Genomic DNA, 17,551 nt, shown 5'->3' with positions numbered 1-17,551 from the left:
GACGAAGGTGCTTTATCGGAATGCAAAAGTGAAGGAGGGAGCAGCTTTTTGATGATCCCCAATGGATTGAATTATTGTAAGTTTTATGGATTTGATTTACGATGTTTTAATAGAACAGTGATTTACGACGCTAACATTTTTCGATGAAATTCATTTGATTTAATGCGAACGTTCGCCTTGCCATTAAGTATTTGTGGCTAATCCTTAAATATTTTTAAATTCATTTTTCGACTAAATTCGTGGACATTTGATTGAATTGTGGAAATTTGTAGTTCCATTTACCTTTCTTTTTATGTTGCTACCAGTTTGACTTTTGAATCTTTTCCCCTAATAAAATTATGGAAACGATCAATATTATTGGCCATTAAAAGTCCATCTTCTGCTCCTGTGAATATCAAATCTCTTTCGATTGTTTTGCACATCAAAGCTGATGGAGTTGACTTCATTTCCATTTCTATTGAGGCATTGATCTCTCGCGCGGTTGTCTGCCTCATAAATAAACTGTGGCAAATTCTCTAAGCCAACTCGCTGAAGGCCCATAAATTATAAGCCCCAGAGCCACAACAACTCAGTTGGCCAGTGTGGTTGTTGTGTCATTTTCCCGGCGCGCTTAATAAACTACACACACTTTATGCGATCTGCGCTTCATGTTGTTGTGGCCTGCCGATTGCTGTTATATGATTTCATATATCATCGGAGCCACGGAGGACCCTCCTCCTCCCACTTTACTCATTTTGTTCAGAATGCGCAGGCGTGCGGCATTTAGTTCAGCCTGTCGACTCTCGATTGTCCCTCCTTTTGGCCCCGATTGCGAAGATTCCTCTGTGGCTTGCTTATATGTACACACATATATACTTTTTGTTTGATAACATTTTATTGTCCGCTTTATAAATTATTGGCGTTTGCCGGGACTCGAGTTGGCATCGGAATCGGGGCAAAAAGTATCCTTTTACGTTGTGCGTTTTTAGCATGCAACATGTGTCCAAATTTGTGCAGCATACAAATAAAAACTGTGGAAAAATAACTATGTTGAGTTAGAGGAGATACCCTGACAAAGCAAATGAATATTTTTTAAAACAATGATATATAGAATAATCAAACCTTTGATTATTGAAATCCGCAGTATTATAAATGAGCACGTAATAAAATAACTTTACAGGGTATCCATCTGCTTAAATAGTACCCTCCTGAGATGCGACTTGATTTCATAAGTTGTCTTAGTTTTTGCCCAGCTTTGTTGAGCTTGCGCTTGTTTTTGCCTTTTAGGGCGCTTTGGCCCTAAAACAGACAATTGAGTGTAGTGTGAAAGTTGCTTTAAATACTCTCGGTATCGGTATCGAGGCGTTCCGATGCCCGAAGGCGCTGGTGGCGACGACTTGTGATGGAATGGGAGGATCTCGAGATGGGGCTGCTGCCACCAAATCAAACCATTTATGTCTGGCTCATGCGACACATTTATCATCGTCAAGTAACGAAACCCACCTGCACCTGTCTGCTGCTAAGAGAACCAGATTGGGGTCCATTGGGTGGGGAATCTTTTGGTTTGGTGGGGGAGGGGAGAGATCTTTAATTACACATTGTAGCAGGCACACCCGCTGGGCTGAATGGGGTTCCACTTCTCAAAGTCATCTAACTGGAGCCCAGCCATAATAATGAGCTGCAGGGATCCTACACTGCCAGCAACTAAATAACTCTCATATTGAGAACAATGAGAAATCCGTCCGGAATCCGTGGCATCCCATTATGGCCCCGATATGTAGTGTACATATAGGGCTGGCTGAGGAGCGATGCGCATCGATCAATCGAAATGATATAATTATGGCCAGGTCTGAAGGGCGGCTCTGTGTAAATTGATATCAACAAATTACGCGAAAATATTTCAAAAATATTAACGAATGTGAATGATATAATGATGAGGCGATGGATGTCAAAAGGCACTTTAAAAAATATTTAGAATATATCTTTTAGGAAAACTGCAGGTGTATCTCAATGAATTTCTAAGTTACAAGATGAGAATTTTTTTGAATCTATTACTCAGATTTGTATAATTATTATAATTAATAATGGCACGCTCATTTAATAAAGATGGCATAAATGTTGCAACAAACCCTTGAACTATTTCTTTCAGTGCACCTGCTCCACCCTAATTATGCCCAATTTAAAAAGGGTTAATTAAGGCACAAAACGCATTTCGCGTCCTGTGTCCGCCAATGAAGAGCGTTATTAATATGCGACATTTTTGATATCTTTTTGCGGCTGCCCGGGAAGAGGAAGACCGATGCTGTAGAATATATATATATATATATACACACTCGGCGATCAGAGCGACCAATAATTACATACAGCATTTGTCATAACACCAGATATGGACATCCGATGCTGTTGCGCCGGGCGCGAAACCTTCGAGCCCCGCCAAAAGACAAAGGCCAGCAGACCAAGGATGCTTTTGAGCCTGGCCAAGATCCGAACTATGCGACAAATGTAAGAGGGGGAAAGAATACAAATCAAAATTGGTAAAAAATGAAATAAAGAGGCAGCAGAAGGAAAATTGTAAATATCATCATTGGTCGCAGCCAGCGATCGCTGGGCATTTCATAAGTATAAATAAAACAAAATCATAAATGCTGCACTCAACGATCGTGGAATGGATGGATCCGATCCTGGGTGCTATATAATAATTACAGTCCGCATTCGCATTCGCAAACCCTCTTCATTGGGCATTGGGCAGACGCTTCGCGTTGGAATTCGGAGCATTGTGTCATATTTAATACAGAAATTTTAATTAAACATAATTTGTAAGGAGTGCACGTTGATGCATTCTGCCCGGACACACTGGCCAACTGAGATGGCTCGCAACGATAGCCCGACTGGGGATCGGAATAGAGTAATTCATGGCATCTTATGGTTAGGCCACAACTTGTCTATCATCCGCTGGAATTTCACTTTGATCTTATCGGAACGTGCGAGCAGTGGGTTCCGTGGGTCCAGATAGGTGACAAATGGACGGCTTGATTGCTCTATTTCGAAATTAACATTATCTTTCATATTATTTTAATATATATTTATTCTAAGAATTTAATGGTTGAGTTAGCAAAAGATAATATAAGAAGTAGTAGGTTTAGTAAGGGCTTCCAATAGAGAATATATTATATACCTTTCAAATCATATTTAAATATGAATCAGCTTAAGATTAAGGAGTTTTGGGCCTAGAAGACTTCATTCTACGACTTTACTACCACAACATACTTGAACTTTGGTCTATTATTGGGCTCACCTCCTGTTGGGCTACCACAGCCATGAAGATGCTAGACAATGCCGTTGCAACCCAAATTCAATTCCAAATCGATGCTCGGTGATTATTCAAATGATTTAACTAGTTCACCGCATTTGACCCTCAGAGTGGGCAGCTCTCAAGTTCGCTGGGGCCCAACCCCGAAAATCCGAAATGCGAACTCTAGCTTCCTAAGGTTGCAGAGCCTCCAAATGTGCTCCCCGAAATCGGAGGAGTCGAGCTGATGGCCCCGGGCCATTTGACTGACTGACTTCGACTGCATTACATTTGCAAGACAACAATGGGCATTTGTATACGTTTTTTCGGCGGTGCATTCGGCGGCGTTGGGCGTTTTTATTTTTACAGATATTGTTTACAATTTCACAAGTCCAGTCCACAAAGGCTGTGCCCTCTCATTGTTGGAGCTGTGGCAAAAATGCTGATACTGATGCCGTAGCTGAAGCTGGAGCTGCTCCAATCATCATTTCGTAGATATTCGCTTGGTGATATATTTTGGGTGAGCGCTTCCGGCAAATCGGAGCCAGTGAAAGGTCAAGATGTGGCCAAGAAAAGCAGCCGGAGCAAGCGGAAAACTGCTGCCCAGGGAGCTGTATCCCATTGGAGTGGGATTGCGAGCGAAGGTACAGTGTTTACCATTTAAGACAAATTAGAGAACCGAAATCTAAAGATTTATAATTCTAGATGGATTCTAATGGAAATAGAGGAGCATTGGGGATAACAATTAATTTTGTATATTAACTATCCATTAGGATTGTATTTTGAAAATGTTCATGGAAGATGCAAGTTTTTGAATGTGTTTAAAAACGTTTGTTTAAACTACTCTATGCGTTTGATTTTATGTGAATTTTATGTGATTTTTGTATTTACTTTCCTACTTTAAAATTAAGCCAACCCTGATTTTAAATGGCGGGAACGTTGTGAGGAGTCTCCACTGTACATCGAAATAAACAAATCAAAGTGAGCCAATGTTGGCCAATGGAAGAGCCTTCTTCTTCCTCGCGTTCGATTTGCGGTATGTGCTCAATTTTCCATAACATATTTGATCGCAGCGATCTTTGCAATCGCCTCTGACTTTCCACTTTTCCCTTTGTTCGCTGCTTTTGTTCGTGTGTGAGAAAAACTTATCGAATCGTGGCTATCGTTTCGGGATTCGGATTCGGGCTTTCTGCTTGGCATTCGGCTTTGGTTTGGGATTGAGCTTGGGCTTGGGTTCAAATTAAAGCCAGGTGACCACGAGGCCAACGAGCTGACAAACCTTTCGGTTCGGAATGCCTTCACACACGAAGATGATCTCGCTGCTGGCTGGCGGATATTATATGTTAGTATATAGTATTTGACAGCCTCCAGATAAACCACATTCGAGATCATTAATTGCCGATCTTTTCGCTCCAAAAACTGCCCGAAAGTAGGATTCGAACTGGGCTCGCGCCGGGGACTTGGGGTTTGGGGCATGGGAAAGCGCTCGGGCGCAGATCATTCAACTCCCACAGACACCCACACCCACACGGCGTGGCACAAATGGCAAAATCCAGCAGACATCAAACAATGATCACGAGTGGTGCTCTGCTGCTTTTGCTTTTGTTTTTTTTTTATCTTTGCCCTGGTGGTGCGGGTGCGGTTGCTTTGCCTTTGAGTTTTCGGAATGGGTTTGAGTTTGACTTTGCTTTTGGGCCAGATCGATGCTGGCCGGCTGGCTGATGATAGCCAGTGACTATGACTCGCTTTAGCCTGGCTTTGAATTGTTACACTAAGAAGAAGTGTAAGAAAATCAATGGATATATAAGTAATTTAAGGATTTTACAATTTAAACAAAAACATGGACCGTTTACAGCTATTATTTAAATAAATTGTTTTGGCTCTGAAGAGGGCTAATACATTGTTCAATTTGCTTGATTAAATGTGTGGCATGTGTTGCTAAGAAAACTTGTAATCAATTCTCTTTCAGAGAATCTGAATGAAACGACTTATATTTTAAAAGGATACTTTTTTTCAGTGTGTCCACCTTATTTTACCTAAGGCCCTTGCGATTGAACTTGTTCCACATTTCGATTGTAATGCTAGCGGAGAAAGAGAGGCCGAAAGTGCTGGCCAAGACAAATATGATTTTCAATTTGCGGCGATCGCTTTCACAAGATTTGCATTCCACTTTGCATCTGGAACTGGGCAACTCCCTCGAGCCGTTCGAAAGCCATTAAACACTTGAACAAACGCCAAGTCAAAGTTCAACTGGGTTCGACTTCTTAGCTTTTCGCTGGCTCTTAGCCGTTGTGGCTCATTAAAACGTCACTCCAGTTGCGGCCATCGCATGTGCACTTCGTGCTGCATTTGTTGCAGCGGAAAACTGCGTTTGCCACAAATCAAAATATTTATGGCCAGCGCGGCTAATGAGTGGCGGTCCGAAATGCTCGATATACCACCCAAGTCGGTTATAGATGCACCGCATAAATAGCCACAAAGTGTGTCGTAAAAGTCCAACGCGATCATCAAAATGTTCCTCTTTAGTGGCAGCTCCTCGGGAGGATCGGGGACACCGGCCACTTGGGACCTGGGCCACCTGCCTGGAGCAGCCCAGTTTATCAGGCACAGTCCCGTGTACAAAATGCTATGCAAATTTGGTTTTTATTTGCCCACTGCTGCCAGAACAAGTGCAAAAGTCCGACGCGTTCCCATTCCCAGGTGGCCAAACACTGAGGAATATTACATGAAATTGGAAAAATGCTGCTATAAAATATATCAAATATTATATCTAACAAATTTATTCATTTATTGTGACTATAGTTAACATAAAAGTGAAATTATTAAAATTAGTTTACTCAGTTATTGTAAATACATGATTTATAAATGAATATATAATGTTAGCAATATAATGAATTATCTTACCATAAATTGTCTTTACATTTTACAAATAGTTAAAACTATTTTGTTTTGGTTTTTGCTCTTTTTCCACAGATATATAGGGAAGATCTTAAATGCTCCATTTAAACTCGAAGTCTGTTTCGATCTGCTTTAAAAGTAGAACTGAACTAATTTGCATTTCCGTGCAGCTTAGGCCCCAGCTCGATTCGCGGATTCCGTCGACGATGGCCAGTATATGTATGTCCATGGTGCAGTGCACCATTTACAGAAAGTCAACTCTGGATTTTATGTGTGTTTGGCATTTGCGAAATGCGTTCGCATGCACATTTGAATCAATCGCTGAGTCAGATTGGTTTCCTCCTTTTTCTCAGTTTTTACGACGGCCAGTGAGATTGGGATACCGGTTGGGGGACCGGCGAACTGCGATGCTTTTGAACTGCACTGATATCGTTTCGATTTGACATTTAGCATCGCTAATTCATGCGAAATCACCCGAAGATTATGTTCATAAGCACACATTACGATTGCACGTTTATTATAATTTAGGAGTTTACTCCTCGATCGCATCGAATGCGACCAGTCGGGGCCTTGGGAAAGTCGGTGACAAAGGCATTTTGCAGTGGACGAGGATGGGGATGTGGCCGAGGTGAGACCACTTAGTGCTGAATAACTTAGATAGGAGTGTTTAGTTTGTGTAATTCCTTTTTACGAGCAGGTGACCTGGAAAGGTACTGAGCGAAAAGAGATCGCCAAATGGTCAAAATGGGCAAATGGAGCTGCAGAGATAAGGGACTTGGAGTGGGTCTAGAGAAAGTGAGATGTGGACAGAGCATGGTCAACTTTCCCTTGACAGGCGGGCCATTTTTCATAAGCCTAATATGAAAATTATATATTTAATAAAATACTTCTAGTTTAAGCCTCTTTATTTAGTAGTCGAGAGACTGGTCTTAGCTCGTAAGGATGGATCTTACTTCTTTCTTTACTTATACGTATGTTTAGGGCTTCGTGGAACTACCGCAACCGTCTTCATTCTATCCCTATTTAGCCAAGATCTATGCGGTCAGCGAAACCACATTGGTGGGTGGATAACGATGCTGAGCCGCAAAAGGAACCACATCTCCAAGCGTTTGAAGTTCGATGCGCTCGTTTGTGACATGTGCGCGGTTCCAGCAATCAAGGAGGGGAAAATCTGTGGCGGGGTGGTGCAGAATCGGGAAGAAAAGCGTCCAAGGGGGAGCTTCACTGTGGGCCGAAAGACAGGCGATGCGGTACTGTCTTCGCACTAATTGAGCATTTAAATGCAGCGTAATTACTTCTCTAACACCTTCATCAGAGGCAACCGTCAACGGCTCGCCTTTGATGCGGATGCGCACTGCAAATTAGCATATAAATTGTCCCGTGTGAACATAAAATCAAATGACATGTGAGTTTGTCAAAAAAGCCGGCTCAAAGTGCCGCTGCAAAGCCGAGTCGTCTTGGCCACAAAAGCTGGCGGAAGGACATGATAAGGTGGAAAATGCAGTCATTAGCATAGCGAACGTGCAGCTAATTGGAAATGGAACAGATCAGCATGAATGAAGTGGCAATGGGCATGGGAGTCCAGTACTCACCCGACCAACTTGGAAAATCGAAGGGTAATCGCATGTAGACCCCTAAATTCTGGCCACCGGCGCCAGCCAGACGTCTTTATTGCCGATCACGGGTCGATGTGGTGCATTTTAAATCGGCCAAAGGGCACACAATTAATTAATAGTATAACAGTTACACGAAACAACTGAATGCAGTTACACAGAGAAAAAAGGGTCGAGATTAATGGTTGGTATAAAAGTTTAAGGAAGCACAGATCAGGTTATCTGGCAATCACCAATACTAAGCTAGATTAGCTATGGGACTTTATATATTGAACCATAACTGAACGAACTATAAAACGTTAGCAGTTTTCTGTGAATACAGTGAATAGTGTGATATTTTTAATGGTTCCTTAAACGATAGAAGAAGTTATCTTGACAACACATTTACTAAACCAAATTTGCAATGGATTTTTTACACTTAACCATAACTTAATTGAAGGATTTTATCAGTTTTTTGTGGTTTCAAGAAACATTTTATTTATTCATTTATTATTTTTCCCCAGTGCACTACTCAATTTCATTCAACAGTTTTCAGCCAGGTCTATGAAGTGTGGGCGAGTTTTTTGACCCGTTGGCGGGCAGGAAATGCAGCGCGTTCTGAATGCCAAGGCGTATTCCAAATGATCGTTCGATGGTCAATGGTCGACGTTCGTTGGCAACCCTTTCCCCAATCAACCCCTCCCCCCACCCACCATTGGTTGAGTATCGTTGCATAAATGCGCTTTGCATAACTGAGTACTTTTGTACTCAACCTCAAAGCAAACGATGACGTTGACGACTGGCGCTGCCGCCGCTTTTGGGGCGTTTGCTGCACTTGTTGGCATGAAACGGCAGATGACTCCCTACACTGGAAAAAATACGTATAGAGAAATGCAACGGATACTTGAAAGAGTTAATAAAGTAGTATCTGCCTATTAAGAATTAATTTAATTTTTAGTTTAGCTCAAAATATTGACTGCACATCATAGCTCATAAGGGTGAATCCTTTATTTTCAGTGATTGAAGTTAAGTATTAAAAAAGTTAGAGGGGGTGGATCCGGGGGTATCCGGTCAGATTTTTTATGGGCGATCATTAAAATCGATAAGAGAAATCATATTTATACGCAATGAAATATGTTTCCAGGAAACTAATGTGTGTGGGCCACGGACTGTTTGCAATTGCCTGGGAATCAAAGTTGGGCTTGTGATCGAACTGATCGTGCCAGAAATAGAAAATAAGTGCCGGAAAACAGTTTGTAACCTGAAGAAAATTCTATATTTTTATTGTTAAGCTCTGTTGCAATAAAACTTTGTTATTTATTTCTATAACATTTATTTCATAGACTGCAGTTTTATAACACTAATTTTGTATGAGAACTTAGCGGATATGTAAAGACATCATAAGTATGAGTATTTATGGGATAATAAACCAAAAGTAATTACTGTTTTCGGAAGTTATGTAATCGCGTTTGGTATTACAATTCTCTTCGCAGAAAGATCATGATTATTTTTTTGCTCCCAGCTTGCTTACTTTCGCCGCGATAATTATGATCTTATAGACCAACCTGGGTATAACCAAAGTCATGTTGGCTAATCTGGCTTCGTAGTAAGGGCGATTTCGTAGGACGAATCGCTCGAGATCACGATGCTCAGTGAAACGAGGAATTCCCGGCAGGCTGTCCATTGACGGCGTTTTTTCCCAGTTAGCTTAACTTGCTTGCGGCTTAGATAGATTATCGAGCATTAGACCAGGATTACGGGTCGGTGTTGTGCCAGGCAGTCAGCCGGCGAAGTCCTTCGGGGTCGCTATCTCATCGACTTGTGCAATCTGTGTAAATTCCAAAGCCAGGATCCGATCAAACAAGTCCCGAGTCGCCGGCCAGGCGGATTTAATTGAGATCAGCCACCCAGCCAGCCAGCGACGGAAACTGTGTGAAAAACCGCGAAACGCTTTGGAAAATTTGCCGCATTTCCCGCCTGGCTGGAAATTTGATTGCCAAACCGCAGCTCCGACTTCCGCTCGTTGGTTTTGCCCAGTCCCGGAGCAGAGTTTAATCTCAAACATGTGGGTACTTCGGTTTACATTAACATATCGTTAGCGATCTTAGATCTCCGGACTGTGATCCGTGGGAAGTTTGGCGTTGGTCCAAGCCAGACTCGCACTGAAACTGAAACTGAACCTGAGGGAAACTCCAACGGAAAACTCGCAGATTTGGCGAAAGGCTTAGATCGGAACTATTTCCATTCCATCCGCTCACCGGATCGGATAAACCCTACTGTCATAATTGTAGCGTAATTATTATTTATGCTGTCACACTCGATTACAAATCTCATATTTGCCAAATGTCTTAGGAGCGTTTTCAACCCCTTTGCGCCAGCATTGTTCGCCTTTTGTGCTGCCATCAATAATCATATTTTGGAATTTGCATAATTTCATAATTCCAATACAATATCAATTGTCCGATCCAGTGATAAGCTGAAGAATTCCCGCCGAGAGAATCAATAAACGCTGGCCATATATCAAATACAAAGCCCGCTAAGCCATCGAAACGAGTTTTAGGTGAGAGGAGCATCGAAAGCGTAATGAAGACATTACTGAAACACAATTAAACACAAGACATTTGTCAGGCGAAACCGAACCAACCACATATCAAAGACATCGAGAACTTCCAGATGCCTTGAGAAATTAGCCAAACAAGTTTTATTGACTTTTCCTAGCCCCCAAGCTGAATTTCTAATTTTTCGAGAATGTGCGCAAAAAGTAAATCTAATATATATAAAACTAATCACGGAGTAGGGTTAGTTCGGCTGAAAAATAATCTTGATACCCTGCAAAAACCAATAATAAAGAAATAATTATAAATTTAGAATATACATGAATATAGAATATAGATGTTAATCATACAGTGTATGATTATATTGATTTGCAAACTGATCTTCCAAAATATTTAACAATTTTCAAACTTTAAAAGAGATGTATTTTGCTTTGAAAATCTCAACTTATTAACTATCGTTTTATAAATGATATATAATAATTATAAAAAATATATACTTCCCAAAATATCTTTTTTTAAGTTATAAAAAAAGATAAATAACATAGATAAATAACATTATAAAATAAATAATATATGCCAGATCAGTAACTCAACTACATGCAGCTTCAGTACATTCTAAACTACACCGGATAATAATAGTGCTTAAACCGAACAATTCTTAATTTACACCGATGTGAGATAGAAAAGCCGTTGTGTGTGATAAATATTTTCCGCCTCCAATTTTATATAACGAAAAGCCGAGGTTCTCCTGTCGCCGCCCGTCGCCGGCCATCACAGCTATTTTTACTATATAATGAAACCTGAACAGTCATCGGAGATAATGAACGCATCTCAGTCCATCAGCTCGATGCCGTTGTTATCCAACGTGATGTGATTCATTGGATTATCTGAGGCATTATGCCCAAATCTGTGGCCTGTAAGCCATTAATTTACTAATTGTAATGTTGCCCATCGAATATTTAGCAGAATCCAGCTGAATCTTATCTTTGTGGACCAGGCCAGCCGGACAGATGAGCAGCCCGTTGTGTAGGATATCGAAAATGCAAATTCCTCGCACATAATTACAATAACAAAGATGGCAAAACAAAATGCTAAGTCCGAGCTGTTAAATCAAAAATATGCAAATTACCTTTGTGAGCGAATACGAGTCTGAAAATCGAATCCGAACAAGTTCGGACGGACCTGGGGTCGATTTGATTGATATGTGCTGGTTATACAGTCATTTGGCCAAAATGATGCAATCAAAACTATGTAAATGCGAACGGGGGCCTCTCGGCTTCTCTGACATTTCGGGTATTTAAGGCTGATATGGCAATATAGCCAGAAATCCGGAACCGTGCGGATCGGAAGGGGTTATGTTCATACCTAGGCACAATTTAGTAGCTGCCATTTCCGACAGCTTCTGCCTTTTTACGACATTGGGCAATTAAGCCAAAGTTGAAAAGTCAAAAAGTCAGCGCAGATTTGTGCGTTACTTTTTTTATTGTGTTTTTTACCAATCGACCGTTTTTTAGCCTTCTAGTAATATGCTTGCCTTGAGGCTATTTCCCGGGAAAATTTGTCATTTTTTACGCAACTCCGCGGCGGCAATTGACTTTTTTATATGAGGTCCTGGTTCTGGTTCAGACCCGCTGTCTCTCAAGGTGAAGACATATGCCGAGATGCAGCCGTTTTATCCCTTTTCCGCTTAAAAAATTGCGGATGGGTGGACGGATGGGTGGAATTCGGGTGCTCTTGTTTGGCTCGGGTTATAACCATCGGCTGCTCGACAATTTTTATGGTTACGACCGACCGGCCTGACTTTATGACTCGCACGGCCCACAGCGAGCAAACGTGGCCCGAACGCAGGCTGAGTTTTTTAGGCCAATTCTTGTGGGTACCTAAGCCAGCGATTTCGTTACCTAATCGCGGGATCAGCTTACCTAAGCTGCAGATTATCCTAGGATCATAATTATGACGGCGGACGCGACACTCGGCTCGGTTTTTTTTTTATTATTTTTGAAAGATGCGAACGCATTGCTGGGCGGCAAAAAACTTAAGCCGGGGATTAAACCGGATTAAAGTCACATTGTTCTCATTTTTTCCTCTCCTTTCGGGCTAACTAATTACCCCGGGAAAATTACCCATTTGGCTTGCGCGGAAATTCGCGAAAACGCCTCAACTGCGTTTTTTTGCAACGAATTTTCGACAACGAGTCTTTTTTATGGTGTGAGAAAATAGAAAAAAAAACGGTGAGCAATAAAAATGAATCGATTAGAAAAAAGGTGGGTGGCTGAGCGAAAAACGAGATGCCGGAATCGAAGCGAAGGATGGTTCTAGTTGCTTTTTGACTTTTTTACAAGCCTTTTGTGCGTTTTTTCCCGTTTTTACGCGGAATTCCTCTGCCTGATGCAACAAATGAAAGTCAAATGGGAAATCTTCTGGGAAGTCAGCTAACGAGTTTTTGTTAAGAGCATACCTTAGACATGGTTTAGTACATCGGTTGTAGTTTTATATTTTATAATACTAGCCACACTTCGGAGTGAAAAAGTCAAGGTTCCTGTCTTTTGGTCTGAACAACCCTTTCGGTACAATGCACGTCCATAAAAGGGTTAAGCACATCGGTTAGCGGCATAAAAGGGTTAAACAGGTAGCTCCTTTTTCCCTTTTGGCTCCGAGCAAACAACAATAAATATTCGTAAAAAGAGTTAAGTGCCGCCATAAGGCTCTTTGTTTACACAAAGGAGAAATTATGTTGGAAGTTGACTTTTAAAAGGGTTACAATTAAATTCGATTGCTATTTTTATTTTATTGAGCAGAATGATGGAGAAGGTGAGGATACAACAGTTTTATAATATATAAAGAAAATTTTGTGATATCTTTGCGAAATATTACTCTACTAAAAATGTAAAAATTATAAAATTGTTATAATAAATATAATCATATTCTATTCATATTCAATTTGCATGATTTAAACCTATTTTTTGTATGCTATTTTATAAGCTGCTTGCAAATCAACTATTTTTATATGACTCATTCTGAATCCGGGTAATAGCCCGTCTAAAAAGTATTTTTTATAACTTTTCGGACGCAATTACATACTCAATAATACTCAACTATCACTTTATAGGTATGAATCAATACTGATCTCTTATTGATCAACTTCTAATTTAAGCGTTTCCATTTATTGCTAAGTCGCGGTTATGCAAATTTTAACATATTTACTGAAATCTTGAGAATCAGTTTGTGAATCACACAGCATGAGGGAATATTTCCCGCGGAAAAAGGTTTTGAAAATCAATCTAGGGGCTAGGCATACAGGCAACTCTAAATGTATCCAAAAACCGGCGGACTTTGAAAAGAGAACCCCCAGCGAATTGGCCTCCAACCATTTCGATTTCGAGCGGCCAAAACGGCTCCGCCCATGCCAAAAAAATGAGCATCTGTTAAAAATGAAGTCAATAGCTTAGTCGAGGCGGTGTGTGTGTGTGGTGTTCGAGTGAGTGAGAAATCCAGCCGCCCTTAGCACGCGAGTATCTTTAATAAATAAACGAATAATATCAGGGCCATGCAAATAGCCCGATTACAGCGGACTCAAAATCGACAGACAGAGAGAGAGAGAGAGAGAGTGAGCGTGAGATCTGAATGAGTGAGTGTTTTCTATTCATTCAATAACAGAGCGCTAACATTCTGCTAACATTTCGCTCGAGTGGGGTTCGAACTCAATGCGCATGTGTGCGTGCTCGATCGCTCTCTCACTCGATCCGAGTCTTAAAGGTGGTGGTTTCAGCCGTGATTTATCAGAGAGCTGGGGCTGAAAACTGGTAAGTCTGCGTTGGTGTGAGTGCGAGTACATAAGCCAAAGAGTTCGGCCAGTAGGCGAAACACAGAAACGCTTCTTGCCAGTCGAACCTCTCAGCCAGAAATCAGTCGTCAGCTAGTAGCCGAAGTGTCAGTTACACACATCGAGGGTTCCCAAACCGCGTTGCTTCGGCGATCAAAAACCACACATCAAATCGTATCCAAAATTATAATCAAAGTGTTGAAAACCTGAATCACCCAGACTGATCGAAAAGTGCTTTCAAGCCCAAAAAAACAAAAACAACAGACACAAATTGCCAAAGTGAGAAAACGTGCAGCAACGATCGCGAATCGCTGCAATTAAAAAGTCGTCATAAACCTAGTGCCCATCCAACAAAAAAAAAGGCAAAAAGGTAAGTTCTGAGCGAGGGAGACAACATGAGATCAAAGTCAATTCACGGTTCTTGTTTTTGGGTCGCGGCCGTCGGCAGATTTTACGATCCCTTGTGCACTACTTTTATTTTTTACTGTTTCACGCGAAAAACTAACGGCCATATTTCCATCTTTTCCCTATTTTTTTGCGGCCCGAGGCCGCGGGAAAAAAATCACAATTTTCATAAGCTGAATTTTCAATTTTTTGTTTGACTCGGGAAAAATCGGCGTGAGTTTTTATGGCCGAACGTCAAGGTCTGGAGTGCTGCTGCATTTTTTTAGGGAACACTATTTTCGCAGCACTCGTAATGACTTCGAATAAAAAAGAAAATCTACCTGAGTTTTATGACTGGACAGCGCGAAAAAAATGAAAATGAACGCATAGGGTTGCATAATCCGGCAGCTTAAGTTTTTTGGCCTGTTGTGATCATAAAAAACGCCCATCCTGTCTAGTATTTCCCAGTTTCCTATATATATCCTGGCCCGCCTAGAGCTCAGCATCAGTTGCTCAGCAGCATTCCAAGCGAACAGATCATACAGCAGATCCTCACAGCGATCGTGAGAAAAGCATTCAAAATTCCAACAAATATCATTCCAAAATGGTGTTCAACTTGGTTAGTGTCCAGAGCCGTTCGCCTCCTTGTGGATTACACATATACCTCTCGACCAGTGGATTAAACCCTTACTAACGCGGGATTTCTTTACTATCTTCCAGATGAACCAGACATGCAAAGTGTGCGGTGAGCCGGCGGCGGGCTTCCATTTTGGCGCCTTCACCTGCGAGGGCTGCAAGGTAAGTTGTGTCTCAAGAAATCCATTGACAAATGAATAGCAGAACGTATTCCAGAGACCCCAAGGGGTTAGGTTTCAGATACATGTTCGAAGACAGGCCATCGGCAATTCAAAACGTTGTCTATAACATTGGCCTTAAGTTCTTGAATGAATTTCTGCTCTGCCCCTAATCAGTTTCATACCACTTAACTAACCCACATTCTTCCTTCCCTTTGCCATTGCAGTCCTTCTTTGGCCGCTCTTACAACAACATCAGCACCATCAGCGAGTGCAAGAACGAGGGCAAGTGCATCATCGACAAGAAGAACCGCACCACCTGCAAGGCGTGCCGCTTGAGGAAGTGCTACAACGTGGGCATGTCGAAGGGGGGATCCCGCTACGGACGTCGCTCCAACTGGTTCAAGATCCACTGTCTGCTGCAGGAGCACGAACAGGCCGCCGCAGCGGCGGGCAAGGCGCCTCCATCAGCGGGTGGCGTATCGGTGGGTGGTGCCCCGTCGGCCTCCTCCCCGGTGGGCTCGCCACACACACCCGGATTCGGGGACATGGCCGCCCATCTGCACCACCATCATCAGCAGCAGCAACAGCAGGTGCCGCGTCATCCACATATGCCTCTGCTGGGCTATCCCAGCTATCTGCCCGACCCATCCGCCGCCCTGCCCTTCTTCAGCATGATGGGCAGTGTACCGCACCAGTCGCCCTTCCAGCTGCCCCCGCACCTCCTGTTCCCAGGCTACCATGCCAGTGCTGCCGCTGCAGCGGCTTCTGCTGCGGATGCCGCTTACCGCCAGGAGATGTACAAACACCGCCAGAGCGTGGATTCCGTTGAGTCGCAGAACCGCTTTAGTCCCGCCAGCCAGCCACCAGTGGTGCAGCCCACCTCCTCGGCCCGCCAGTCGCCCATCGATGTCTGCCTGGAGGAGGATGTTCACTCCGTGCACAGCCATCAGTCGACCGGAAGCCTCCTGCATCCCATTGCCATCCGAGCCACTCCCACCACTCCGACTAGCAGCAGCCCGCTGAGTTTTGCGGCCAAGATGCAGAGCTTGTCGCCCGTTTCGGTTTGCTCCATTGGCGGTGAAACTACCAGCGTTGCGCCAGTGCATCCCCCCACCGTTTCCGCCCAAGATGGACCCATGGATCTGAGCATGAAGACCTCGAGGAGCTCCGTGCACAGCTTCAACGACAGCGGCTCCGAGGATCATGAAGTGGAGGTGGCTCCGCGCCGGAAGTTCTACCAACTGGAGGCCGAGTGCCTGACCACCAGCAGCAGCAGTTCCTCCCACTCCGCCGCCCACTCACCGAACACCACCACCGCCCATGCGGAAGTCAAGCGGCAGAAGCTAGGTGGTGCAGAGGCCACCCACTTCGGTGGCTTTGCGGTGGCCCACAATGCGGCTAGTGCCATGCGGGGAATATTCGTGTGTGTCTAAGTACACGGCGAAAAAACCAAGTGGGAGGAGTCGCCCCAAAAACCCTCGTTGTTTATTTTTTGTTACTTAAAGAAAATGTAAATTTATTCGTGTGCTCGCTCACACTTAGGGAAGTGGAAAGAGATAGGGACAGACAGGTTTTGCTGGAAAGAGACGGCCTGACCAGGTAGTTGCATTGCACTCGCACACATACACCTATAAACCATCACACACACTCACACTAACCTATTGAGCTCGGATCCAAAAATTATTTTTATGAAAACGTTAAAATTGTAAATATATCTTTGAGCTTGTTTGCAATTGTATTTTAAAGTTAGCCGGCGGAAGAGCCGTAGAAGTAGTAATCATTCCCACCCTCAAATGCTATTGTACATACAAATTGTTAAGTCTAAGAATGATCTTTATTGTCTCTAAGTATTTTATTATATTTTAGTCCTAGTTATGGTATGTCTAAAGATTGGCATTTAGTTTTATACAAAGAAAAATAAAAACTATTAAATATTAAACTTTTGTCGTTTCAAATGCTTCTGGGTGTATTTCAGAACTATCTATTTAAAATTACAGAATACACAAATACATTTCTACAGTTTTTGCTTACGGATAATTGAACTAAATTATTTACAATGTCGTCTTGAAACTCATTAATTCCATGGCACGTTTACTTCGTCATTGAAAAATGTGTTTAAATTACAAAACATGCAGTTTAAGCAACTTGGGAAGATTACTTTAAAAAATACTCAAAAAACATTTTCGTAGTACCTCAAAGTTAACGAACCCTTCTAATTTGTTTACCCCACTTGA

The 17,551-nt window shown here is 42.4% G+C and overlaps 1 protein-coding gene across 2 annotated transcripts; it reads left to right on the top strand.

Moving 5' to 3' along the window:
* Positions 1-14,202: 14,202 nt before the first annotated feature.
* On the top strand, positions 14,203-17,256 carry LOC117141094 (zygotic gap protein knirps). 2 transcript variants are annotated; one of them, XM_033304410.1, is made up of 3 exons: positions 14,203-14,506; positions 15,241-15,318; positions 15,542-17,256. In XM_033304410.1, exons 2-3 carry the CDS (start codon positions 15,241-15,243, stop codon positions 16,748-16,750), a joined length of 1,287 nt encoding a protein of 428 aa, XP_033160301.1. In that variant the 5' UTR covers positions 14,203-14,506; the 3' UTR covers positions 16,751-17,256. The 2 variants fall into 2 exon arrangements, with proteins under 2 accessions (XP_033160301.1, XP_033160300.1); XM_033304409.1 differs by lacking the exon at positions 14,203-14,506 and adding an exon at positions 14,990-15,139.
* The last annotated feature ends 295 nt before the right edge of the window (positions 17,257-17,551 follow it).

The sequence above is a fragment of the Drosophila mauritiana genome, chromosome 3L (assembly GCF_004382145.1).
Source record: "Drosophila mauritiana strain mau12 chromosome 3L, ASM438214v1, whole genome shotgun sequence".
Classification (NCBI taxonomy): Eukaryota; Metazoa; Arthropoda; class Insecta; order Diptera; family Drosophilidae; genus Drosophila; species Drosophila mauritiana.
The sequence above is the reverse complement of the archived record's forward strand: the minus strand, read 5'-3'. Positions and strand labels throughout refer to the sequence as shown.